Source organism: Heterodontus francisci, chromosome 25, assembly GCF_036365525.1.
Source record: "Heterodontus francisci isolate sHetFra1 chromosome 25, sHetFra1.hap1, whole genome shotgun sequence".
In the NCBI taxonomy this organism is placed as follows: domain Eukaryota; kingdom Metazoa; phylum Chordata; class Chondrichthyes; order Heterodontiformes; family Heterodontidae; genus Heterodontus; species Heterodontus francisci.
The window spans coordinates 55398998-55422106 of NC_090395.1; the positions used below are offsets into that span (position 1 = coordinate 55398998).

Here is a 23109-nt window from a genome sequence, read left to right on the forward strand (position 1 = left end):
TATTTTGACGTGACGTTCAAGAATGTGGCGGGATGCATCAGGTTCCTGAAGGTGTTCAACGAGAGGGGAAACTAGGTGCCGCTGTCGATCCTCACAGTGGAGCCACTCTTTGACGCTGCCGTTGCAATGCGACCAGGTAGTGACAATCCACCTCTACAACCCCCATGTTCCTATTGTGGATGTACTCACCTTCCTTGCCAGGTACGTCGAGGTGGCTGGCAGCAGTACTGATGTCAAGGACCCATTTGGGATTTGGACTAGCAAGCGTCGGGTCAAGGTGACCTTGAAGGTCGATGCCAACAGAGCCATCATCCATCCCTCTTCCAGCTTCGCTATCGGGAGAAGTCGAGGCTTCTTGGTCTATGCAGGGCAGCCCAGAGTTTGTTGTACCTGTGGCAAATCTGGTCATATGACGGCCAACTGCAACACAGTCGTCTGCAAGAACTGCAAGAAGGAAGGCCATCAGACCAAGGACTTTAAACAGAGTAAGTGCTGCAACCTGTGTGGTGAGGCAGGCCACCTGTACAAAACCTGCCCCAAACACTGCCTCAGTCATGCACAGGTGGCAAGGTCCAAGTAAAGGCCAGGAGAAGGAACGGTGATCGCGTCTGGTGCTGGGACGGAGACAAGCAATCCTCCCGCAGAGAGGAAAGTCTATCTGAGAAGGAGAAGAAAGGGGAGGTAGCTGCAACCAGTGACCCAACACCTACCCCATGCCCGGAAACCAATCCTCTACAGACAGAATCAATGGAGGAGGAGTCAGCAGATCGACAAACAGGTCAGTGGCAAGTGGTAAAAATGAAAACCACAAAGAAGAAGCCTCCAAAAAAGGAACAAGTCACCACCCAAACCAGTGGCAAGAGGTGGCTACCGACTGAGACTGACTACAGCAGCTCCTCCTCATTGGACGAGGAAGGGCTGGAAAGACGGCAACTGCAAAATAATCAGCAGAACTCAAATGAGCTGGAAGGGCAAGCCCCGAAGCTCTGGGCACTGGAAGCTGTGACGGGCACAGTGCACCCCAACCCCAAAGAGCCAATCTCAGTGCACCGCAGGTTCGGGAGACCGCGAAGCGTCTGGCGCACTCCAGCTCCGGGAAGTTGGGAGCAGTGATGTTTTCGAGGAGGGACAAAGGGGAAAGACACCACCAGCAACCCCCACCCCCCCGATGTCACCCTCATGAGTAACCAGGAGATGTTTCTGAGCACAACAAATGTGAAACAGCTTGTGTACGCTATGGGTATGCAGGCACGTACCCAAGGACTGGGACTGGCAAGGACACCTGGTGTGGTAAGCAAAACCCAACTTTAAAATGGGTATAAAGATTGCTTCGATTAACGTGTGTAGCATTAAATCCACTACGCGATGTGTTTCGACCTTGGACTACCTTGCCAAAGTCAAAACCGACCTGCAGTTTCTGCAGGAGTGTGGAATACCACGCCTCAGCACCTACAGGTAATGGTCACGATGGTGGTCCCATGAGCCATCGATCTGGTCAAGGGGAAATGATTCCCATTTCTCTGGCCTGGGTATTCTGCTGCGGGGAGGCAACTTCACCATCTCCGAAGTTAAGGAGGTGGTGGGCGGTCGTCTCCTCATAGCAGATGTAATGTACAACAATGCTCTGCTCTGGTTAATCGATGTGTACGCCCTGGCTCAATGCAGCGAGCGGCTGACCATCCCCCAGCAGCTCCCACTGCTGCTAGCGACATCCAGGCTGGTCATTCTAGGTGGTGACTTCAACTGCATCATTGATGCAGCTGGACGATCTGGCAGTGATGACAGCAAACTGGATGCTACGTCCAAATTCCTAAAGAAACAGTAAAAGATGCCAAGCTGCACAACATCTTCAGCAAACCTGCAGATGGAGCGCAGCGTAGATACACCTGGTCAAGACCGGACGGGTCTGGCCATTCCAGGATTGACTTCCTGTTTGTGTCCCGTGCTTTCATGGTCAGATCCACTGACATCAAGCTGGTATTCTTCTCTGACCACTGCCTCTTACTGGCCGACTGTCACTTGCAGGATGATCTGCGGATTGGCAGAGGGACATGGAAGCTGAATGTTACACTGCTAACCCCAGGGAACATTGAGGAACACAAAAGGGATTACAAAGGCTGGAGAACCGTGAACCCACACTTTGAGTCTCTGGAGCGCTGGTGGGAAGCGATCAAGATGAACACCAAGAGGTTCTTATCCTCAAAGGTGTTCAGAGGGCAAGTGAGAAACAGAGGGAAATGTTCCGACTCCAGAAAAGAATGCAGAATCTGCTCCAGCTGCAGTCGATGGGTGTCGAGGTCAAGGAGGATCTCCAAGAGTTGAAGAGCCAGCAGGCCTCACTCTTTACCACGAAGGCCTCCAAGATCATCTTCCAGTCCAGAATCTGCTCCGTTGAGCAGGAAGAGACGTGCTCGTGTTTCGTCTTCCAAAAGGTACACAGAGAGAGCTCTGTGATCAGCAGCCTGAAGGAAAAGGAGGGCTCGGTAACGTCTTCACAGTCTGACATACTAAGGATTAGCAAATCCTTTTATGCCGGGCTGTACGACGTGAAGCCCATGGACAGCACGGCTTCCCAGTCCTTCCTGTCATCTATCACTGAGGTCTTAGATGACAGCATGTGGGACAGTCTGGATAAATCACTAACTCTGGACGATTTGACAAAGGTTGTCAGGTCCTTCGAGACGGGTAAAACTCGCGGAAGTGATGGCTTACCAGCTGAATTGTTTTCGGCTCTGTGGGAATGGATCAGCCCAGACCTGCTGGAAGTATACGAGAGTATGCTTCTGGCAGGCAGCATGTCAGAATCCATGAGGAAAGGCATCATCTACAAGCAGAAGGGGGAGAGGGTGAAAATCAGAAATTGGCGGCCCATCTCACTGCTTAATGTGGACTACAAGATTCTATCCAAAGTCATCGCCAGTCGGGTCAAGTCTGCTCTGGAGTTGGTGAGTCACCCTGACTAGATCTGTACTGTACCCAGCAGGAAGATCTCTGATAGTCTTGCGCTACTCAGGGATATGATCGTCTATGTACGGGACAGGGGGTGGACACCTGCCTCATCAGCTAGGATCAGGAGAAGGCTTTTGACAGGATATCGCACACATACATGATGGACGTGCTCTCCAAAATGGGGTTTGGGGAGGGAATCCGCAATTGGATTAAACTGCTCTACACAAACATCAGTAGAGCAGTCTCAATCAATGGGTGGGAATCAGAAAGTTTCCCGATCCAATCTGGAGTCAGACAGGACTGTCCTCTCTCCCCTGTCTTGTTTGTTTGCTGTATCGAACCTTTTACTGAGTCCATTAGGAACGATGCAGGCATAAGAGGAGTGAAAATCCCAGGCAGCGGAGGCACTCAGGTGAAAGCCTCCCTGTACAAGGAAGATGCCGCCATCTTCGGCTCAGATCTGCTGTCCGTTCGCAGACTGATGAGCATCTGCGACCACCAGCAAAAACTATTGGGGGCAAGCCTGTCTTCACTGGGCCCGGAAGCGATGTTGTAATTTTACATGGCCCAGGCCCTTAATTGGCCTAGGTCGGGACTTCCGCCTCTCTGAGGCAGGCAGTGCCAAACTAGAAGTCACGCCTCCAAGAGCTGCCGGCCAATCAGTGGGCCGCCAGCTCCTCAGTCCGATCAGCACCACCAGGCATGGTGGCCACTGATAGGACTGCACCCAGCAAGAGGAGCCAGAATGGATCACAAACAAGAAATGCTGGAAATACTCAGCAGGTCTAGCAGTATCTGTGGAGAGAGAAGCAGAGTTAACGTTTCAGATCGGTGACCCTTCATCAGAACTGGCAAATATTAGAAATGTAAAAGGTTTTAAGCAAGTAAAGTGGGGGTGGGGTAAGAGCTAACAAAAGGGAAGATGTTGATAGGACAAGGTCACAGAGAATAACTGACCAGAAGGTCATGGAGCAAAGGCAAACGGTATGTTAATTGTGTACTGAAGAACAAAACGTTAGTGCAGAGAGGGTGTTAATTGACAAAAAAATGAATAGCCCTAGCCCCAAGCACAAACATGAAAAAAAAAGTGGGTAGGCACAGTCGAAACAAACTAAAATAAAACAAACATAACAAATAAAAAAGAAAAAATAACTAAAAATAAAAATAAAAAGGGGGGCCTGTCTTGCTCTGAAATTGTTGAACTCAATGTTCAGTCCGGCAGGCTCTAGTGTGCCTAATCGGTAAATAAGATGCTGTTCCTCGAGCTCATGTTGATGTTCGCTGGAACACTGCAGCAATCCCAGGACAGAGATGTGGGCATGAAAGCAGGGGGATGTGTTGAAATGGCCAGCAACCGGAAGCTCGGGGTCATGCTTTCAGACTGAGCGGCGGTGTTCCGCAAAGTGGTCACCCAATCTGCGTTTGGTCTCCCCAATGTAGAAGAACCTGGATTTAATGCCGTAAAAGGTGCAACAACCTCACACCTTCTGGCAAGGTGAGTGAAACACCCAATCCTTCGATAGGTCTCCGGGCTTGCACCCTCCAGCAGACACATCAACTAAGAAGCATCGAGGTGCATGCTGCTCCTGAACATAGGAGGGGTGTGTGCCCAGGCCACATACTGACCCCTCAGAATGGCTTACAGCTATTCAGTGTCTTATCTGTCACACAATGTCCAGGAGAGGGTCCATGTGGGAGGTGGGGTGCTGTTCTTGTACTGCATACCCCTAATGAAGCAGACAGCAATGGCGATTGCCAGGGTAGTGAAAGAGGAGGCAGTTGGGCCTGGCGAGTCGGGAGCTCATGGAGGGTCTGGTGATTATAGGAGGTGCAGTGCACTTCACCTCATCTGATAGCATGTCGTGCACTGAGCAACATTGGGTAGCCTCAGCACTGCAGCAGCTTCTATTATCCAAGGTCATCTCTCATCATCTCTTCCTGTGTCTCCCATGTGCAGAAATCCAACCCAAGGCATCCCCTTCCCCACCCTCTGCTGACCCAGAGGAGCAAGGAGGAGATGAAGAAGCACCGTCACACCTTACCGGCAGAGCGTCCACCAGCGCAGATACACTGACCTCGGTGGGGCCTCGCTCACATGTACGTGGGATGGCACAGGGTGAGAATCATGGCATTAGCGGGCAAGAGGAGGTGCCTGAGGCAGAGGGAGGTGCAGTCAGTTCGCCTTGGACATGGGAGGACAAACACAGCCTTACTCAGCTGGGCACAGGTACAGGGCTTCAGGAGTCACTGGAAAGGAGTTTCTTCCTTCAACAGCAGCAGGAGATGCTTGGACAGAGGATGAAGGAGGGTATTGGAGGGCACCGCCCGACCTGAATAGGTATTGGAATCGCATTTTCAGAAGCCCGATGGCCTGCTCAATGATTGTCCTATTGAGCAGGTGGCATTGGTTGTATCGCCTTTGTGACTTTGACTGGGGCTCTCGTCGAGGGGTCAGTAGCCATCTCTTCAAGGGATCCTTTATCCTCTCAGATACATCCACAGATTTTAGGGGTTGAAGATCTGTGGCAGCATGGACTGATGGAGGATGAAGGAGCCATGGCAGCTACTAGGTAAGAAAGCGCACATGGAGAAAACTCTTCTGGCTGCAGGCCAGTTGAACATTGAGGGAGAGGAAGCACTTCGCATTGATGAATCTGACTGAATGTTTGCTGGGTGCCTTGATGGCCACGTGGGTGCAATCGATGATACCCTGCAGCTGGGGATGATACCCTGCCAGTGATGGCACTGAAACCCAATGCCCTCTGTGTCTGCAAGGCCGTATCTGTCATTAAATGAATGTACTGTCCAGCTGTAGCAAATAGGGCATCAGTAACCTGTGAGATGGTGAGGTTTGCACGATGTTACTAAGGTCCGCAGCTGATCCTTGAAAGGGGCCAGAAGCGAAGACGTTCAATGCCACAGTGAATTTGACGGCTATTGGCAGGGCACGGAAACCAGTGGTCCAAGGTCTTCAGCGACGAGGTCACGCATGTCTGTGCCTGGAGGGTCACAGTCTCCTGCAGCACTGGGTCTTGGTCATCTCGAGGTAGATCCCATGTTGAGAATATGGCCTCCCTTGCCTTCCTGCCTCTCTTTCCTCTCCTGTGCCCTCCTGCTGCTCAGGATTCTGCCCGTCCTGTGGAGGGTGTTGTCTGACAGTAGTGCTCCCATTGCCAGCTGTAACCTTCCTTATGGATGGGTGGCTGGCCTGTTCTGATTGGCAGCATTGCCCCCTACTCTTCTGCCCACATAATGCCAGGGGTGACAAGCCCGTTCAGTGCCTGAGTGCTGAATGCCCACTCACCCCACCTGCACAGCGCCAAGGAAATCTCCTTTGCAAAGGGCCAAGTCCCCCTCTGCCCCGCTGGCCCTCTATGGGGCCAGTGTAATTCCCTGGGATGGCTATGACTGGCTCCCCACTCTGTATCTACCTCCCTTCAGCTTATCAGCAACAAACAGTGTGTGTAACCCATGCACCCCTGTGAAAATTTCCACCTCCCCCTTTAATGAGTTCATTATGTGCTCTTTAAAATTTTAATTGGCTTTAATCGGGAAGCAGATGGGAACGTTGTCCCACCCTCCCCCCTGCCCGGTAAACATTTTCGGCACTGGGAATGGTGTCTCCAACCCGAAACGCTGGCTGACGCTGGTATTTTAGGCCTTGCCTGCCCCATGCAGGGTCCGAAAATTCAGCTCATAGACTCAATAATATGAGAAGCGCAGAGAGGGGACTGAAAACATAGTGGGGATAAGAGCAGAGAAACAGTTATCGGGGTGATTTTGATATGTGGGGCAGATTGAGTGAGCAGTGGTTGGGGGAGTAGTGGGGGAGGGCGTCCGCTCCACCATCCAAGAATATAAGTAGGATACCTGACCAACTATGGTAGTCAGGCCTCACTCACATTCATTAAGTTTATTGGTAGCTTATTTTGTCATTTGGGAGAGCAGGAAATCCAGCACGCCAGCCACCATTTAAAGTTAGCCTGCAGCTCTGAAAGGGGAAATGCAATTTTCAAATGTGGTCAGTAAACAGCGAGTTACTGAGGGAACAGGTGCTATGATATCGGCCAGAAGATTCTCTTATACAGCCATGGAGATCCGTGTGGAACAAGGAGGGAAGTCTTCTTTCTAATAGATGCGTAATGGGCATCCTGAGAAGTTATCCAGCAGCAGTGGAGAGAGGTGGCTTGACAGGTCAATGCCAATAGCAGCAACTTGCCAAGCCTTCTTCGACAGCACCTTCCAAACCTGTGACCTCTACCACCTAGAACAACAAGGGCGGCAGATGCTTGGGAACACCACCACCTGCAAGTTCCCCTCCAAACCACACACCATCCTGACTTGGAACTATATCGCCATTCCTTCACTGTTGTTGCATCAAAAATCTGGAACTCCCTAACAGCACTGTGGGTGTACCTACACCAGATGGATGGCAGCGGTTCAAGAAGGCAGCTCAACACCATCTGTGTAAGCCAGTAATGTGTGTGCAGGTTGTTCCTGTAGTCAATGATAACCCTGTAATGTCAGGTAACATGAATATCAAAGTTGGTCCTTGGGCAGATGCAATTTATCAGGGTGTGAAAAAAAGTGGTAGCAAGATGAAAATCAGACCACAATCTTCTTTTCATCTGGAACAATATCACCAGCGATCAACCAGTTTTGAAATAATAAATTCAGAACACAAGTTTTGCAAGAAGCTGCAGAATGCCAAACATTGTCTTCCTACTTTCCTGCAAACATTACCATTTCAGTCATGTATTGTTATCTAAGATTAGATTTGAAGATGATACTTACACTAATTCTTTATAATTACTGCTCCATGTGTAGCACATCTGATAAATCTGTTCTCTTAAACAAGGTAAACATGATAATTACCAGGTAATTAAATGAGCACAGGGCAGCAAAGTGTTCATAATTAGTTATTGTCACAATTAATTAAAATATGCTTACACTGCATGGAGTATAAAAGGGCTCCAGGTGTTAGCATTCATACAGTGCTATGTATAAATAACAGTGCTGACCTTTATGTGGGAAAAGAAATCTTATACTGAATGTTTACATTCATACTTCGAGCTCTAATCTTCTGTTACTATTAGAATTTAATTATAAGAACATTAGAAATAGGAGCAGGAGTAAGACATGCAGCCCCTTGAGTCTACTTTACCATTCCATAAGATCATGGCTGATCTTTTACCTCAATTCCACTTTCCTGCCTGATCCCCATATTCCTTGAATCTCTCAGAGTCCAAAAATCTATCAATTTCGTTCTTGAATATACTCAACAACTGTACATTTACAGCCCTCTGGGGTAGAGGATTCCAAAGATTCACAACCCTCTGATTAAAGAAATTTTTCCTCAGCTCAGTCTCTAAATGGCCGACCTCTTATCTTGAGACTCTCCAGCTCAAGGAAACAGCCTCTCAGCATCTACACTGTCAAGCCCTCTCAGAATATTATATGTTTCAATGAGATCGTCTCTTTCTACTGAACTCCAGAGAGTATAGACCGATTCTATTCAATCCCTCCTCATCGCAGGAATCAATCTAGTGAACCTTTGTTGTATCCCCTTTAAGGCAAGTTTATCCCAGTTTGGAGACCAAAACTGTACATAGTCCTCCAGATGTAGTCTCACCAAAGCCCTGTACAATTGCAGCAAGACTTCCTTACTCTTGTATTCCAAGCCCCTTGCAAAAAAGACCAACAAACCATTTTCCTTCCAAATCGCTTGCTGGAGCAGTACATTAACTTTCTGTGTTTCGTGTACAATGACACCCAAATATCTGTAAACATCAACATTTAATAGCTTCTCACTTTTTAAAATATATTCTGTTTTCTATTCTTCCTACTAAAATGAATAACCTCACATTTCCCCACATTATACCCATTTGCTACCTTTTTGCCTCCTCACCTAACTGGCCTATATCCCCTTACGAACTCTTTGGGTGAAATTTTTACGGGCAAGGAGAAGCGGGTTTTGGTCCATTTTGGAGTAAATTCTCCCAAAAGTGATATGAGGTCGGGATCCCGACGTCACCCCGTCCTCTTCTCAGTTTTACCGGGGTGGGCTCCAAGGTGAGGGTGAACTCCCTTGGATTTGCTGGGAAACCAAATAAGATACTTAAAGAGCAATGCGGTTTTTTTTAGCCCTCAATTCTTGATTTAACAGCCAGAGCTCCTGCTTCCTGAGCTGTCGGTAACTTGCCAGGGTCACCGAGGTGAGTGCACAGCGGGAAGAGCTCCTTTGGTGAAACTGACAAGCTGGGAAAGCTTTGAGCAGTTAAATTGAAGAACTCCAGTCATGGCCAGATGAGAGGCTGCTGTTCAAAGGACTTCTTCTCTGAGAGAGTGCTATCACCGCTTGACAGGTGATTACCAAGTTCTTGGAAGGTACTTCACCTGTTGAGTACGTCACCCAACTTTAGCTCCCCTTCCCTGATACCAGCCTTCACCATAGTATGGACACAGCTTATGCAGTTATAACATCCATCTCCGATGAGGGACATGAGGAGAAGCAACACCACCACCAACAGCACCAGCAACAGCACCAGCAACAGCAGGAGCAACACCAGCACCAGCTGCCTTCTTCTCAGCCTTATGCCCCTCCACACGCAGAGGGGATGGACACTGAGATTCAGCTGGAAGGAGGCGAGACTCCCAACACAGGATCTACAGGCAGAGGATCAGCTCTCTTGACATGTCTCAGCACCAGTGCCTCAGGAAGCTGAGGCTGTCATGGCAGGTCATTGCTGGCATCTGCAGCCTCCTGCAGCAAGACCTCCTTCCCAGCGGAACAGGTGGGCATGCATTTCTAATGACTGAGAAGGTGCCTGCCACTGCCTCTCTGCCTCTTGCTAAGGTTGTTGCTCTTTTTTCCTGCAGGGAGAGAAAGCAAAGAGGTGTGAGTGTTTGTAATAGCGTGTATGGAGAGGAGAGCACAACATTTGTGGGGGATAACTGAGGCATGGGTGCGATAGGGATGAGAGTGTCTACTCAGATGGGGATGTGAGGTGCCTGGTGAGAGAGGAATGAGTGCAAGGTGTGTTGACCTGAGGAGTGCTGTGCAGGAAAATGCTGGGAAAATCAGTGTGGGGCTTGGCACATGAAAGTGTTATGCCACTCACCTGTTGTGACCTCCTGAGGTTCTAGATCCTCTTGGTGCACTGTTTCCAGGTTGGAGGGACCACACTTCTGTTGCTGACCTCCTCAGACATTTCCATCCATGCTTGCTCTTCCACTATGCCTACACTTTTAATGTCTGGTTTCCAGAGCAAAAGGTGCATTATCAATAAATAAAAAAATTTCTATTATGTTTACAGGGTGACTGGTTGCTCACTCCCTGCTGGATTTGATGGAATCAAGCATTCTGGCAAGGACCCTTTGCATCCTTCAATAGGGATCATTATAGTTTTTGTTGCAGAACAAAATGCCATCATAGGCTGACTAAAAACAATGCTACAATGATGTTCACGTTATATGTGAATCATACATTGTTGGGGAATCAAATATTGTAGTTGACCAGAAATCTGCCCTTTCACCTTTGGGGGTTGAATTGAGATCTTGCTCAGTCTACAGGGATCAGAGTTCCCTTTATCCTTAATAGCTGCAAGGGTCCCATGTAAAATGAATTTGAGAAGTTTCAACTCAGTTCCCAATGGTTGCAAAACTCTCCATAATTTGTCACCTATCAGAAATCTGTCATAGGGACAATGTATAAAATGAAAAGATCATACTAAACCTGTAGGAGTTCTCTACTGAGACTAAAACACATTGGGAGAGAGATGGGTATGTCAGTGCTAGGGTTGCCAGAGGTAGAAGGAACTGCAATCTTTTGGCCATCATCATCCATCTCTTCTGTTTCCTGCGTGAAGACTCTGGAGGAAAAAGCACCAGAGCTAACTTGGGTCTGTGCGACCAGCATACTATCTCAATCAGCTATTTTGTGCATCTTTTATAAAGAAACTGTTAGTTAGGAAAGGGATTGAAGAATGGTCGCAACATTATGTAAGGGAAAATTTATGTAACCATAAACCCAGTGAAGGCATCTCGCCTCTCATATATCTATAACCCACTGCCAAGCTAAAGTTTGTTCCAATGATTGACAGTGCCTCCTTTTATGATGCGTTAGTGTTTTCATCTCCAGGCCTCTGCTTTTTCCTGGAATTATGTGCTGTTTTCTCCTTCAGGAAGTATTCATAGTGCTAATTGGTTTTAGTAGTCTCTAACCCTGCAGTTACACTCTGTTAGGATCCATGGCTGCTAATAATGTGAAGAAACAATGATCTGGGATTTGAGACTTCAATGTGTTAGCATGTATTACAGGAAGTGAGACAGGCATTTCCTACAAATGTTGTCCTTCTCTCCTCTCCATACAAGCCATTTCCTACATTAGAACAGTGACTACACTTCAGTAAGTACTTAATTGGCTGTAAACACTTTGGGATATTTTAATGTTGTGAAAGACACTATTCAAATGAAGTTCCTTCTTCCTTTATGAGTGATGCCAGGTTACAATGCTTCCAGGGCAAGGAAGGAAGTGTCATGTGATAACCCAAGAGTACTGCCTGAATATTGGGATGGGAATACTAATTTGCCTCTTTATGTTTCAGTAAGCTTTCACATCATTCAACTGATGACGCCAGTTTACCTATGCTGACCTTGTGAGATCATTAGTCTTCTTGCAACACTGCATGGCAGTCATTTGGGTTATTACGTTGCCAATCACTGCCACCATGACCTCCTTCTACATGACTTAAGCTACTACATTTCATGACAGCTGGCCAGCTATTCCAATGATGGCAATCCTCCTTTGTCTTATTTCTGGCAAAATTCCAACATTAGCCTCAGAAAAAATTGACACTTACCATTTTTCTCCTCCTATATCTATCATTGCATGAACTCTGATCCCTTTAAATAATGTAACTGATTCACTGATCGCCAGCCACTCCCCCCCACCCCCCCCCCCCAACACCACCCCTCCCCCCGCCCCACCACTCTCATCTAAGCATTTTGGGCTTCCCTCTAGGCTTATCTGGCTGATTGATGGATGGACTGAAGGCCATATCCTGTCCAGCCCCAAGCAAAGTAGCTGATCCCAGGATTTGTGATGAGATCAGCAACTTTGGATGTGAGTGGATAGAAGTGCTACTCCACTGTACTTCTGCCAATGCAATGGGGAGCCAGGAATTTTGGGGTCAAGAACCAGAGATCTTTTCAGATAAGGCAAAAAGAAAATCAGCTATTCGGGTAATCCCGTATTTCATCCTGCATCCATTTTTGTATGCTACTGTACTCCATACTTACGATAATGTCCCACCACTGGCCATAAAATGCATGCATTGATTACATATGATTGCATTAGTATAGTTGTGCTTGCAACATTTTTTATTAATGGGCTGCATTCTTGAAACTAATTCAGTGAAAACCTTCCTTGAATAATTAATGTGTAAGTAAAGGTTAATTTTATTTAAATCCACGTGTTTATGTAAGTTAAGGGATTTGCATGCATAGACTGAAAGATAGGAACATGTTAGCATTGCAACTATAATTCCCAGCTGTCTTGTGTGGAAATCCTCTAATTAACTGGGTGAACATAAGATGAAGCGTAGCTGAATTCAGCCCCTTGAGCCTATTCCACCGTTCAATTAGATCATGGCTGACCTGTATCTTAACTCTATCAACTGACATGGTTGCATAACCCATAATACCCTGGTCTAATAACATAGGCGACACAAACTCAGTTTCAGTATTTGTCTTCAACAGAACTTTTTCTTAGAATACTAGCATTTGTAAATTGTCAGCGTGAAAAAATGATACTTCACTGGTGGTGCTTTGTAGGTTGGTGAGCTGTCAGTATCAATGGACTACAGTGGATGAGCTACCATTGTATGATAATTATTTTCTGCATAACGTAAACATCTTGCAAAGTGCAGATCTTTTCTGTGTACATACATAGTAGTTGACAATTAATATGTGACACTAAGGGGGTGATCTTTAACTCCCCCAAAATGGGTGGGAAGTCAAAGTATAAAATAATCACCTTATGGTAGAAGTTTGATCACACAGCACAGTATGCAAAATCACTGGTAATGCACCTGCAACAGAATGAATGTTAACATCGAGCATGGATCCAAAGTGACAGTTTTACGAATTGATTTGATTAATCCTTCTAATAGTTTCTTTCAGTTAAATTGGAAAAATAAATTACTTGGTACCCTTGATCTAATGTTTTTGGTTTTCATTGAATGGGACTATATAAACCTCAAACCTCTTCATCGAAACCATCGATGCTGGCATTTTCCAACCTAAGGTGCACTTAGTAAGGCCACAATTCTCCACACCTCAATTTTCACCTTACCTGCCTAGTGAGTACGGAGCAGGTTTGAGTTAATTTACACACTGCATAATCTTATGTTCCATCGCTGGATAAGTTTGGATAAAATCGGGGTTATAGTCTACAATTATCCACCCTCCAGGTTATCTGCCACAATTTTCATGGGACAAAACTTTGCATGGGATGTCACCTTTTTGGACTGTCAACTAATGGCAAACAACTGTCTGCAGAAGCCAACCTCACATCTTAAGAAACAGTCAATTCAATTTATACTATTTATACTTTACTGGTCTTTATTCCCATGTATAGGGTACCATATGCATAAGACCAACATTTTGGAATTCTCTTCTTCACTGTAGGAAGGGAGATCTCCCTTCAGTATGGTGAGTGATGAAGATTCCACTATTTGTTAATCAGACAATTGAATCATTGAAATTTAAACTATAATTTCTAGATTTCCTTTAACATCAAGCACTGTAGAGCACAATTTTAGTGTGTGGTCATATTCGATTTTGACTTTTCTCGTATGTGATTTATTGCACGAAAGGGAGGGAAGTAGTGTCTGAAGTGTTTAGATGGTTTGTCCATTTGTGCATTTTCATCATCTGAAGAGTAGACTATATGCTTCACTGGTTTTCTTCGACGCTTGATGCGGTGAAGAACATTGGATCGGCGCATTATCTCCATGCAGTCTTTCTCTGTTATTTTAATGATGAAATATAGACTGATGGCACCTAAGAAAGTGGAGCCAACAAATCCAAAAAACACCCCCCAAAGGACTGTCCTGAATCCTTCAGTGAGTCTTCTAGGATAAGGTGGGAGTTTTTCCATTTCAACAATTAGTTCCAGTCCATCCCAGTCAATTTCGAGAACTGCAAAAGAAAAAATTCCATCAGATTACTGATCAGTAAATGTGCAAATTGAGAAAACTGATTGAGCACCGGATAAAGTTTGAGTGAGAGGGAGCATGAGGTAAACAAATGTTTGTGAGCACACTTTACAACAGTGCGTCCAATGACATTCATGCTTTCAACAAATATTCATTGTTTTGCCTCATTCACAACCTTGGCTCAACAGAAGAAATAATTTAACTTTTAGTGTAAGTATTATATTCAAATTGGCTTAGGTAGCAAGTTGTCAGTTACTGGCATTGTAGCTGAAAGGATTTGCAAAATAGAGAAGTAACTTAGGCAACGATGGTGCAATATAGATCCCTTTACAAACCGGCATCACTCCAAGTTGTGTTGATAGAATGCAGTTCAGTGTTTCTCATGGAAATGGATTTGCCTACTAGCTAGAGAGTGCTAACTTTGGCTCCCATCCTGGTATTTAACATGTCTTAATTGGGCAATTTTTTTTTTACTATCTCATTTGTGCAACTTAATGAATTATTGAATAACAACAAAGCACTTCATTTCAAGGAGAGAAAGGGGAAAAAACTGGAAAATCCTGCAAAGTTGTAATCTAAGAACTAGCAACACTGGTACAGGTGTACACAATAGAAGTTGTTTTGTTAGTGATGAGCATTGAACCAAACCTAAATTCTGGCCAAACCCAATTTTTTGTTTTGGAAACTATCTGAAAGATTTCATCATAGTCTGGAGGTAGTATGCATTTTTTCAATAAAAAGATTCCTTAAAAACATAAATTATATTTGTACATCAATGGAGATTCATGCATGTGTAACTGTAGTTCCTTGAGTTTTAAAAATTTCTGTTGTTTTCACAGTTTCTTTGCCCAGTTCTGAAGCCCTCTCCATTGACAATTACAGGTTTATGGGTGTCATTTTTTTGTCAGCAGAAAGCAAATGACTCATTGTGTAGTCGATTCAAAAGCTGATGATTAATTTTGAATTTGAGTATATTTGAATGGCATCTGTCCAAACCAGATTACCAAACCTCAGCAGACTCTCAGGTTCTTGTATCTTAACCTCCTAAGTGAAGGAGAAAATGAAGCAGTGAGAAGGCAGCAAGTTCCTTAATTGCTGTTTTTAATGGGCCATAACTCTGTGTGTAATGGCAATTATGGAGCGGGTTCAGAAGAATTAACTGAATGTGCCTCTTCGTGTCTTTCTTTAATCAATAACTGACAAATTTAGTACATGCTCTGTAGTTCTGTACTATGAAGCTATAAGTGTGATTCCTTGCACAAGTGCAAGAGTTTTAATTTGAACTTACCTTCACTGCGTTTGCCTCGGCTTGTGTCTCCGATTTTTATCTCATCATCAGTCACAATCAGTGAGGAGTGGGCATGCTGTAATGTTTTACCAAATTCTTCAATATTCTTATTAACCTCCAAAGTCTTGTCCTGGTTCATGTTTTTCCGCATTTCTGGCAAAAAGAAGCAGATTTTGACTATCCCATTGATTTTCAGTTTTGTGCAAATGTTTTCCATCACAGATTTTTTTCCCCCTGAAATGATACTGCATGCAACCATAATGTTGAATTAGAGGGTTGGGTGGGTCGGTTGGTTAGACAGCTAGAGTGTGATGCAGAAAGACACCAACAGCATGGGTTCAATACCCTTACCAGCTGTGGTAGTTTATGGAGGCTTGCCCCATGCTTGTAGAGTTATATAGCTCAAGCTATATGCTACCAACTGTCTCTCTCTAATGGGGAAAAATTCCTTTGGGACTACAGATACAACAACAATGCTGAATTATGTGAAACACATTGCCAACAAAACATAAGTAGTGTCTCCCCAGTTGCCATTGCCAACAAACTTCCTATAATAACATCCATAAGTAATTGCCTTGTTTTAAATGCATACTGTATTGACACAGCAAGGTTGTCAGATCAAAGTTTCATCATTTATGGGGTTGATTTAATTCTCTCCAGCTGGTGGTAATCAAGCAGAATTTGCAGTTAAATGGTGTTGGGGACTTTCAAGCGACAATCTGGCCAACTGCAATTTCAAATAGCAGGCAGCAAGGACAACCGTCCCAAGCCGGCGGGGTCCTCTTTAAGTTTTGTACAGCTGCCTCCTATGATGCCATCCTCGGGGCCTGATCTGTCATCTTAATCTGATGCTTGAACAGGGGAGCAGTGATGGCTTCCATGCCAGGTCCTACTGCTGGTAACAGGAGGCAGGGCCAGCAGAGGCCCAGTAAGGTAAGTGATTTTCATGGCCAGGCAGCCACTTCCAACCAAATACGGCCATTTTGGTTGGGAAGTTAACAAGCCTAACCATTAAAGTCAGCCCATCCTCCCTGCTATCACTTCTGAATTGGATGGCTACTCCATTGGCTGCCTTCCCACCTAACACTTAAAATCGAGCACAATGTGTTTGCACTTTACAGCGAAAGTGACACATTCCTATGAGGATAAACTCATGCTCTCACGATCTCATGCTCACAATGGAGTGTCATATTCATAAGTGCAGATTGGAAACAGGGCTACAATGGTATGGTTGTGACTCTCTGACCTGCTCTCTCTCGAGCATGGGATCACTGAATTTGTCTTATGGAGTAGAGTGATCTAATTCCATGCTTTTAAAGTAGGAAGTTGCTACATTATACTTATATGCATATACCTAAGGATAATAGAATTTAGCCAAGATAATCTAGGAGGATAAATATAATGATTTTGGTGCATTGCTTTTCATCAGGTATTGCCTTATTTACATGCAATTTGAATTGAGCAGGAGCATGAGTGTTTGGTAAGTGCTATGAATGATAAATGCTTATCTCTAGAGGCTTAGATCTGTTTTTTAAGTCACCCCATATAGAGGACTTGCATGTGGTGCTACATATACTGTCCATTATAACAGGACAATAGTGGAGATGATGTGTTGGGTAATGTAAGGCAAGAATTTCCCTTGGGGAACACCTATTATTTATTGGTGTCAATGTGACTAGTCTTCTTGAAGCAAGTATTCAGCAAGCTAGGAAGGTTTTACGATGTCCTTTTATCCAATGATTAAACAAGGTCACATGAAAGAATCCTGCAAGTGGATTATTTGGAAAATAGTACCCCCACCAAAATGACCAAAAGTATCTGAGACATGTTTAGAGAGACAATGCTTAGGATTTACCATACTTACCCCAAAATTTATTTTCCTTTTTCAACAAATCTTGTCTTTTATATTATGTCAAATTTTCTCCCAAACACATACAGTTAATGGTATTATTGTTTGTGGGTGATTATCATTGGTTCAACTAAAGATCTGTCACAATTAAGCTTACAAGCAAAATCTGTGAATACGCAAGGTCAAACGAACTACCTCATTATAATTACTTGGCAGGAGAAACTGTGCATTTTATTTTAGTTGCATGAGGGTCATATTATTAATTCCAAAGCTTAGTAAACCTTGACATAGTGTATGTACTAATCCTTTCAAGTTCAAGAAAAAAACAAACCCATTATTCCCACTTCTCAATAAAATTACAATTTATATAATACATTTGTGAAAATGAAAAATTATTTTTAAATGCACCGTAGAGATCTTACTGCTATAACTAACAACATAGATAACCAATGTTGCTAATTGCAGGTGCATTATTGTAGGTGTATTCTAATTTGTTCATCCACAATGTAGGTGTTGTAATGAATTCAATCTTGCAGATATCACTGTTGAAAATATTACAGACCCTCAGTATTGCACTAAAGTCTCAGCCTAGGTTATATCCTTAGTTAACCCTTGTTTGCATGAAATGACGATGCTCAAATTCCTGCTCCTTTGCCCAATAGTGGTTTCCCTCACCTTGATGAAGACAACATGCCCTACTCAAAATCCTTGAGTTAGTATGTTGTGAAAAGCATCCATGATTTATTATTCTAGATTCTGTTATCTCAGAAACTTTGACAATTCATCACAAAATGTGTGTCTGTTTCAGTTTTGAGAATCTAACAAAAATAATTTTCTATAAATATTAAGTCAGATTATCAAATTAGTGCATTACTTCAACATGTGCAATAATTATAAATAGAGATGATACCTTTATCAACATCTTCCCGGCCAACCTGTCTCAGTGCTCGAGACAATCGGTCCCAGTACATACTGTCACCTTCTTTCTTCAACCAGTCAATCAGAATTTCATTACAGTCCTTGAAATCAGCTAGGAAACAGACATAGATAAATGATGAGAAAGAAAAAGAAAATGTGTCTTACAATTGTAAAATATACACTTTATGGGTGGAATTTAATGGGCACCTGGGAGACTGGCTAGGAGGCAGGGGGGCCTATAGAATTGTGAAGAAAGGTGGGGGGGGGGGTGGTGGTATGGTGGAGGGTCTATCGCCTTCCCCTTGCACCACAACTAAGTTGGGGGCAGGAAAGACCAAAAATGCCCAGAGGCCAATTGAGCCCCCTAAGTGGCAAATCAATAGCCAAATACCATCACTTCACACTGTCACTAGAATGTTTGCTACCCACCAAAGCCTTAACAGGAAGCAGCCATAAAACTTGGAAGTCACTCAACTCAAACATCTATGAAGCATCATTTGGTAACGGTGGAACCTGCAACAAGGGCTGGTTTGAGACCTACTCAGCTGGGATACTATCTGTCATTGATGCAAAACACAAAGTCGACATGATGCACAACAAAAACCCAACATCTAATACACAGCACGACCTGAAAGTAGCAAAGACAACTGTGCAAAGGAGAGAGAAATACTGTGCAGACAAACACTGGATCAGCTTATGTCAAGAAATCCAAACTGAATGCGACAAAGGAAAGCTAGGAGCTATGTACGAAGAGATCAAGAGGGTGCTTGGCCCTGCCATCACCAAAGTTGCTCCTCTGAAGTGGGCAGATGGTGAAGTACTCATCGACAGAAGTAAGCAGATGTCTCAATGGGCTGAACATTACTGTAAGCTGTATTCCTGTGAGTCGGATATCTCCCAATCTGCGCTTGACGCTCTCCCATAACTTACTGTCATGGATGAGTTAGATGAAGAACCCTCATCACTGAAGCTTGAGAAGGCCATAGACCACCTAGCGAACAGAAGGGCACCTGGCATGGATGAAATCCTAGTCGAACTGCACAAGCACGAGAAGTCCCATCTATTGCCATACCTTTATAACCTTCTCCTTCTCTGCTGGAAAGTAAGCTCTGTTCCACAGGAGATGCGTGATGCCAAAATCATCACACTATACAAAAATATCAGTTGCCAGCATTCGCCAGAGCTGGCGGGCAGCCATAAAGACAGGGCTAAATTGTGGCGAGTCGAAGAGACTTAGTAGTTGGCAGGAAAAAAGACAGAGGCGCAAGGGGAGAGCCAACTGTGCAACAGCCCCAACAAACAAATTTCTCTGCAGCACCTGTGGAAGAGCCTGTCACTCCAGAATTGGCCTTTATAGCCACTCCAGGCGCTGCTTCACAAACCACTGACCACCTCCAGGCACGTATCCATTGTCTCTCGAGATAAGGAGGCCCAAAAGAATACAAAAATAATGGCAACAGAGGAGACTGCAACTACTACAGGGACATCTCACTCCTTAGCATCACAGGGAAGGCCTTGGCTAGGGTCATACTTAAAAGACTCCATTTACTTGCAGATCGAGTATACCCAAAAGCGCAGTGAAGTTTCCATGATGGCAGATCTACTGTGGATATGATCTTCTCCATATGCCAGCTACAAGAGAAGTGTAGGGAACAGAGTATACCCCTTTACCTTACTTTTGTAGATCTCACTAAGTCATTTGACACTGTCAACAGAGCAGAGATCTACCAGACTGTGGGAAAAATTGGCTGTCCACCGAAGCTCCTCACTCTCATCTGCTCCTTCCAATGACAACATGCACTGTACAGTTTGATGGCTCCACCTCTGACAGTTTCAGAGTGAAGAATGGAGTGAAACAGGGTTGTGTCCAAGCCCCCACTCTGTTTGGAATCTTCTTCTCCATGCTCCTGACCTTTGCCTTCCCTGCAGATATGGAAGGAGTCTACTTGCACGCTAGGTCAGACAGTAAGTTCTACAATCTATCAAGGCTGAAATCAAAGACAAAACACATCACGTCCTGATCAGAGAACTCCTCTAGGCTGATGATGCTGCGCTAGTCACTCACACGGAAACTCAGCTACAAAGACTCATGGATTGTCTATCCTGTGCCTGTAACTTGTTCTCCTTGACTATAAGCATCAAGAAAACCGTGGTCATTGGACATTGCATTTCCTCCCCTGATCACACTAAATAACACCCCACTGGAAGTGGTTAGCAAATTCTGCTATTTTGGGTCCACGGTGACAGACAATCTGTCCCTTGATGCAGAGCTTGATTCACACATAGGGAAAACAGCTACTACATTTGGCCGACTTGAGAAATGCACATGGGATAACATCAAGCTGACCCTTGGGTACAAGCTGATGGTTTATAAGGCCTGTGTTCTCAGCACCTTGCTGAATGGCTGTGAAACATGGGCAACGTACAGCTACCAGGAAAAGAAGCTCAATAATTTCCATCTTTCCTGTCTGCAGCACATTATGGGTATATCCTGGCAGGACAAAATCACAAATGTGGCAGTCCTCTCAAAGGCAGAGCTCCCAAGTTTGTTGGCACTAATCAAACAGAGGTGACTTCAGTGGATCGGACATGTCTGTAGGATGGAAGATGGTCGCATACCCAAGGATCTTCTGTATGGTGAGGTCGCCGGGGCCAAATGACCAGTGGGGTACCCGAAGCTCCACTTCAAGGATGTTTGCAAATGTGATATGAAGGCCCTAAATGTTGACGATCACATCTGGGAGTCACTGGCAAAAGAGGGAAATGGCGACACATCCTGTGGACCAGTGTGCACTACCATGATGACCAGTTGCTACCGCAGCTTGGCGACTGGCACCGATGTCAAAAACAACAATTCACAGTGTCATGTGGCACCGTCACATGCAGCACTTGTGGGAGAACCTGCTTCTCAAGGATTGGCCCTCAGCAAAAGTGCACCAGGAGAAGACACCCCACTTAAATGGATTGTTTGCTGCATGTCCATCATCTTTCATAGCTGGAAGGATGCCAACCATAATAAGGGCCTCTTTCTGCCGCCACTGGAATTAAATTAGTGGAACAAGGTGGCCTCCTTGTGGGCTCCGTGAGTAATCTGTGGCCCACGGAAGGCCCCCAGTGGCAAAGGCCGTCCCTCCGTTAACAGCCCCATGCTTTCAACATCCAAACTCTCCCGTGCCACCCCCCCCCCCCCACCCCCCACCTTGCTGGGGCCTGCTGGACTGGTCCTGAAGACCCCCGCCTCACTTACTTGGGGTCCAGGGCTCTAGCGATGGGCTTAGACCCAGGTCTGGTGTAGTAACAGCAATGGCCACTGCTCCTAGTGGTGCTACTGATATTACTGAGCTGCCAGCCCTCTGATTGGCCGGCATCTCTTGGAGGTAAGATCAATGTCCTTAAAGGGATAGGGACCCCGGCACTGGGCAGTTAATTGCCCAAGCACCACTGAATTGCGCTGGGGCATGGGGGGGCAGGTCCGAAGGGCCGAGGCTGGATTCTCCTTTCCTGTTTGGCCTGGTGCTGGGACTCTAGTTGACTCGACTAAATTCAGTCCTATATCTGAAAAGTATTTCCTTTTGGGGATGAATTTTTATGCAGTGGTCATATTGCCATTTCTGTGTCTGCGCAGGGCAGTTTTGGGTGTGTAGTAATGTGCAAGTGACAGCATAGTCTGTTCCCGAACTGATTCTTGAGACACTGAAGCCAAGTGGGTGAGACTGCCTTCAGCAAGCCATCATGCAACTAAGCATAATGTGAAAAATAATTTCAGTATGGTGTGAAGCCACAGCATAGGCACTGGACCCCCTAGGCACTTTACAAATTTAATGCAGCCTTTTAATGTTATGGGAAAGCAGACACTCCCTTCCATTCTCCCCAATATTACTAAATTTCCACTGGGAAAGTGGAGCTCTGTGCTTGTACTTACATGTAGGCACTGAGTTCTGTCCTTGTAGGCAGAGTGCAATTTGCAGCCAGATGTAACCTGGATTATAACTTTGGTTTGACTCACTGCACTTATTGCAGTGTACCTGCGGCCTTAAATCAAAGTAAGCAACCTAAGCATATCAAACAAATAGGCAACACATCTCAGAACTAGCCTCATCTATTTTTTTTAAAAAGCACCATTAATATTTGTTAGCGTACAATATTAGGCAGATATAATATAACTTATTAAACCACATTTTTCTCCCAACATGTGTCGTTCAACTTTGATTCCTCAATTGGTGGGAAATAAGCTAGGTAGCTGTTAAAATGGCTCCATTATGCACTACTGAGATATAGGCCTCCTTTTGGGACTATGCGGGAGCTGGGAATGCCCTCCACCCACTGTCTGCCCAAAGTCAGTGCCCTCTGCCAGCTGGCTGCTCAAAGTCCACGCCAGTGAAAAATCTACCTCAATATATTCAATCTTAGGCCAATCAAAACTAGAATATTTCACACCAAGTTGGATATATCATAGGCTAGGCTTGACCAAGTGCTGTGTGGAACTATCAGGATAGTTATACGAGTTTACCTACTGATTTCTCTGCGTTTCCTGGTCTTGAATAAATTGTCATTTTCCTCTGACATTTTGTCAATGTCCTTCATAATGTCGTTCTCAGGGTTAGTGAGCTTTGATTGAAGAGCCTCACATTCAACAGGGGTGAGCAGTTCTGCTATTCGAGTCATTTGGTGAATTCCTATATCATCAGCAGCTAAAGGAAGTAATTTGCATATGTCCATCAATGAGTGAAAGAGGGAAGTATGGTCCCAGTTTTGAGAATATTTTTGCTGCATACAGAATATGCCATGGCCAGCAGTACCAATGATATACTTCATTCCAAATTGAGTTAACTGGATAACTTATTATTACAAATTATAAATGAGAATTTAAAAAATGTTTCTATGAT

The 23109-nt window shown here is 44.9% G+C and overlaps 1 protein-coding gene across 2 annotated transcripts; it reads right to left on the bottom strand.

Moving 5' to 3' along the window:
* Positions 1-13763: 13763 nt before the first annotated feature.
* LOC137384100 (transmembrane and death domain protein 1-like) lies at positions 13764-22815 on the bottom strand. 2 transcript variants are annotated; one of them, XM_068057706.1, is made up of 4 exons: positions 22734-22815; positions 18216-18335; positions 15457-15609; positions 13764-14151 (listed from the first exon to the last, which is right to left on the bottom strand). In XM_068057706.1, exons 1-4 carry the CDS (start codon positions 22774-22776, stop codon positions 13769-13771), a joined length of 699 nt encoding a protein of 232 aa, XP_067913807.1. In that variant the 5' UTR covers positions 22777-22815; the 3' UTR covers positions 13764-13768. The 2 variants fall into 2 exon arrangements, with proteins under 2 accessions (XP_067913807.1, XP_067913806.1); XM_068057705.1 differs by having other exon boundaries at positions 22738-22795.
* Positions 22816-23109: the final 294 nt, after the last annotated feature.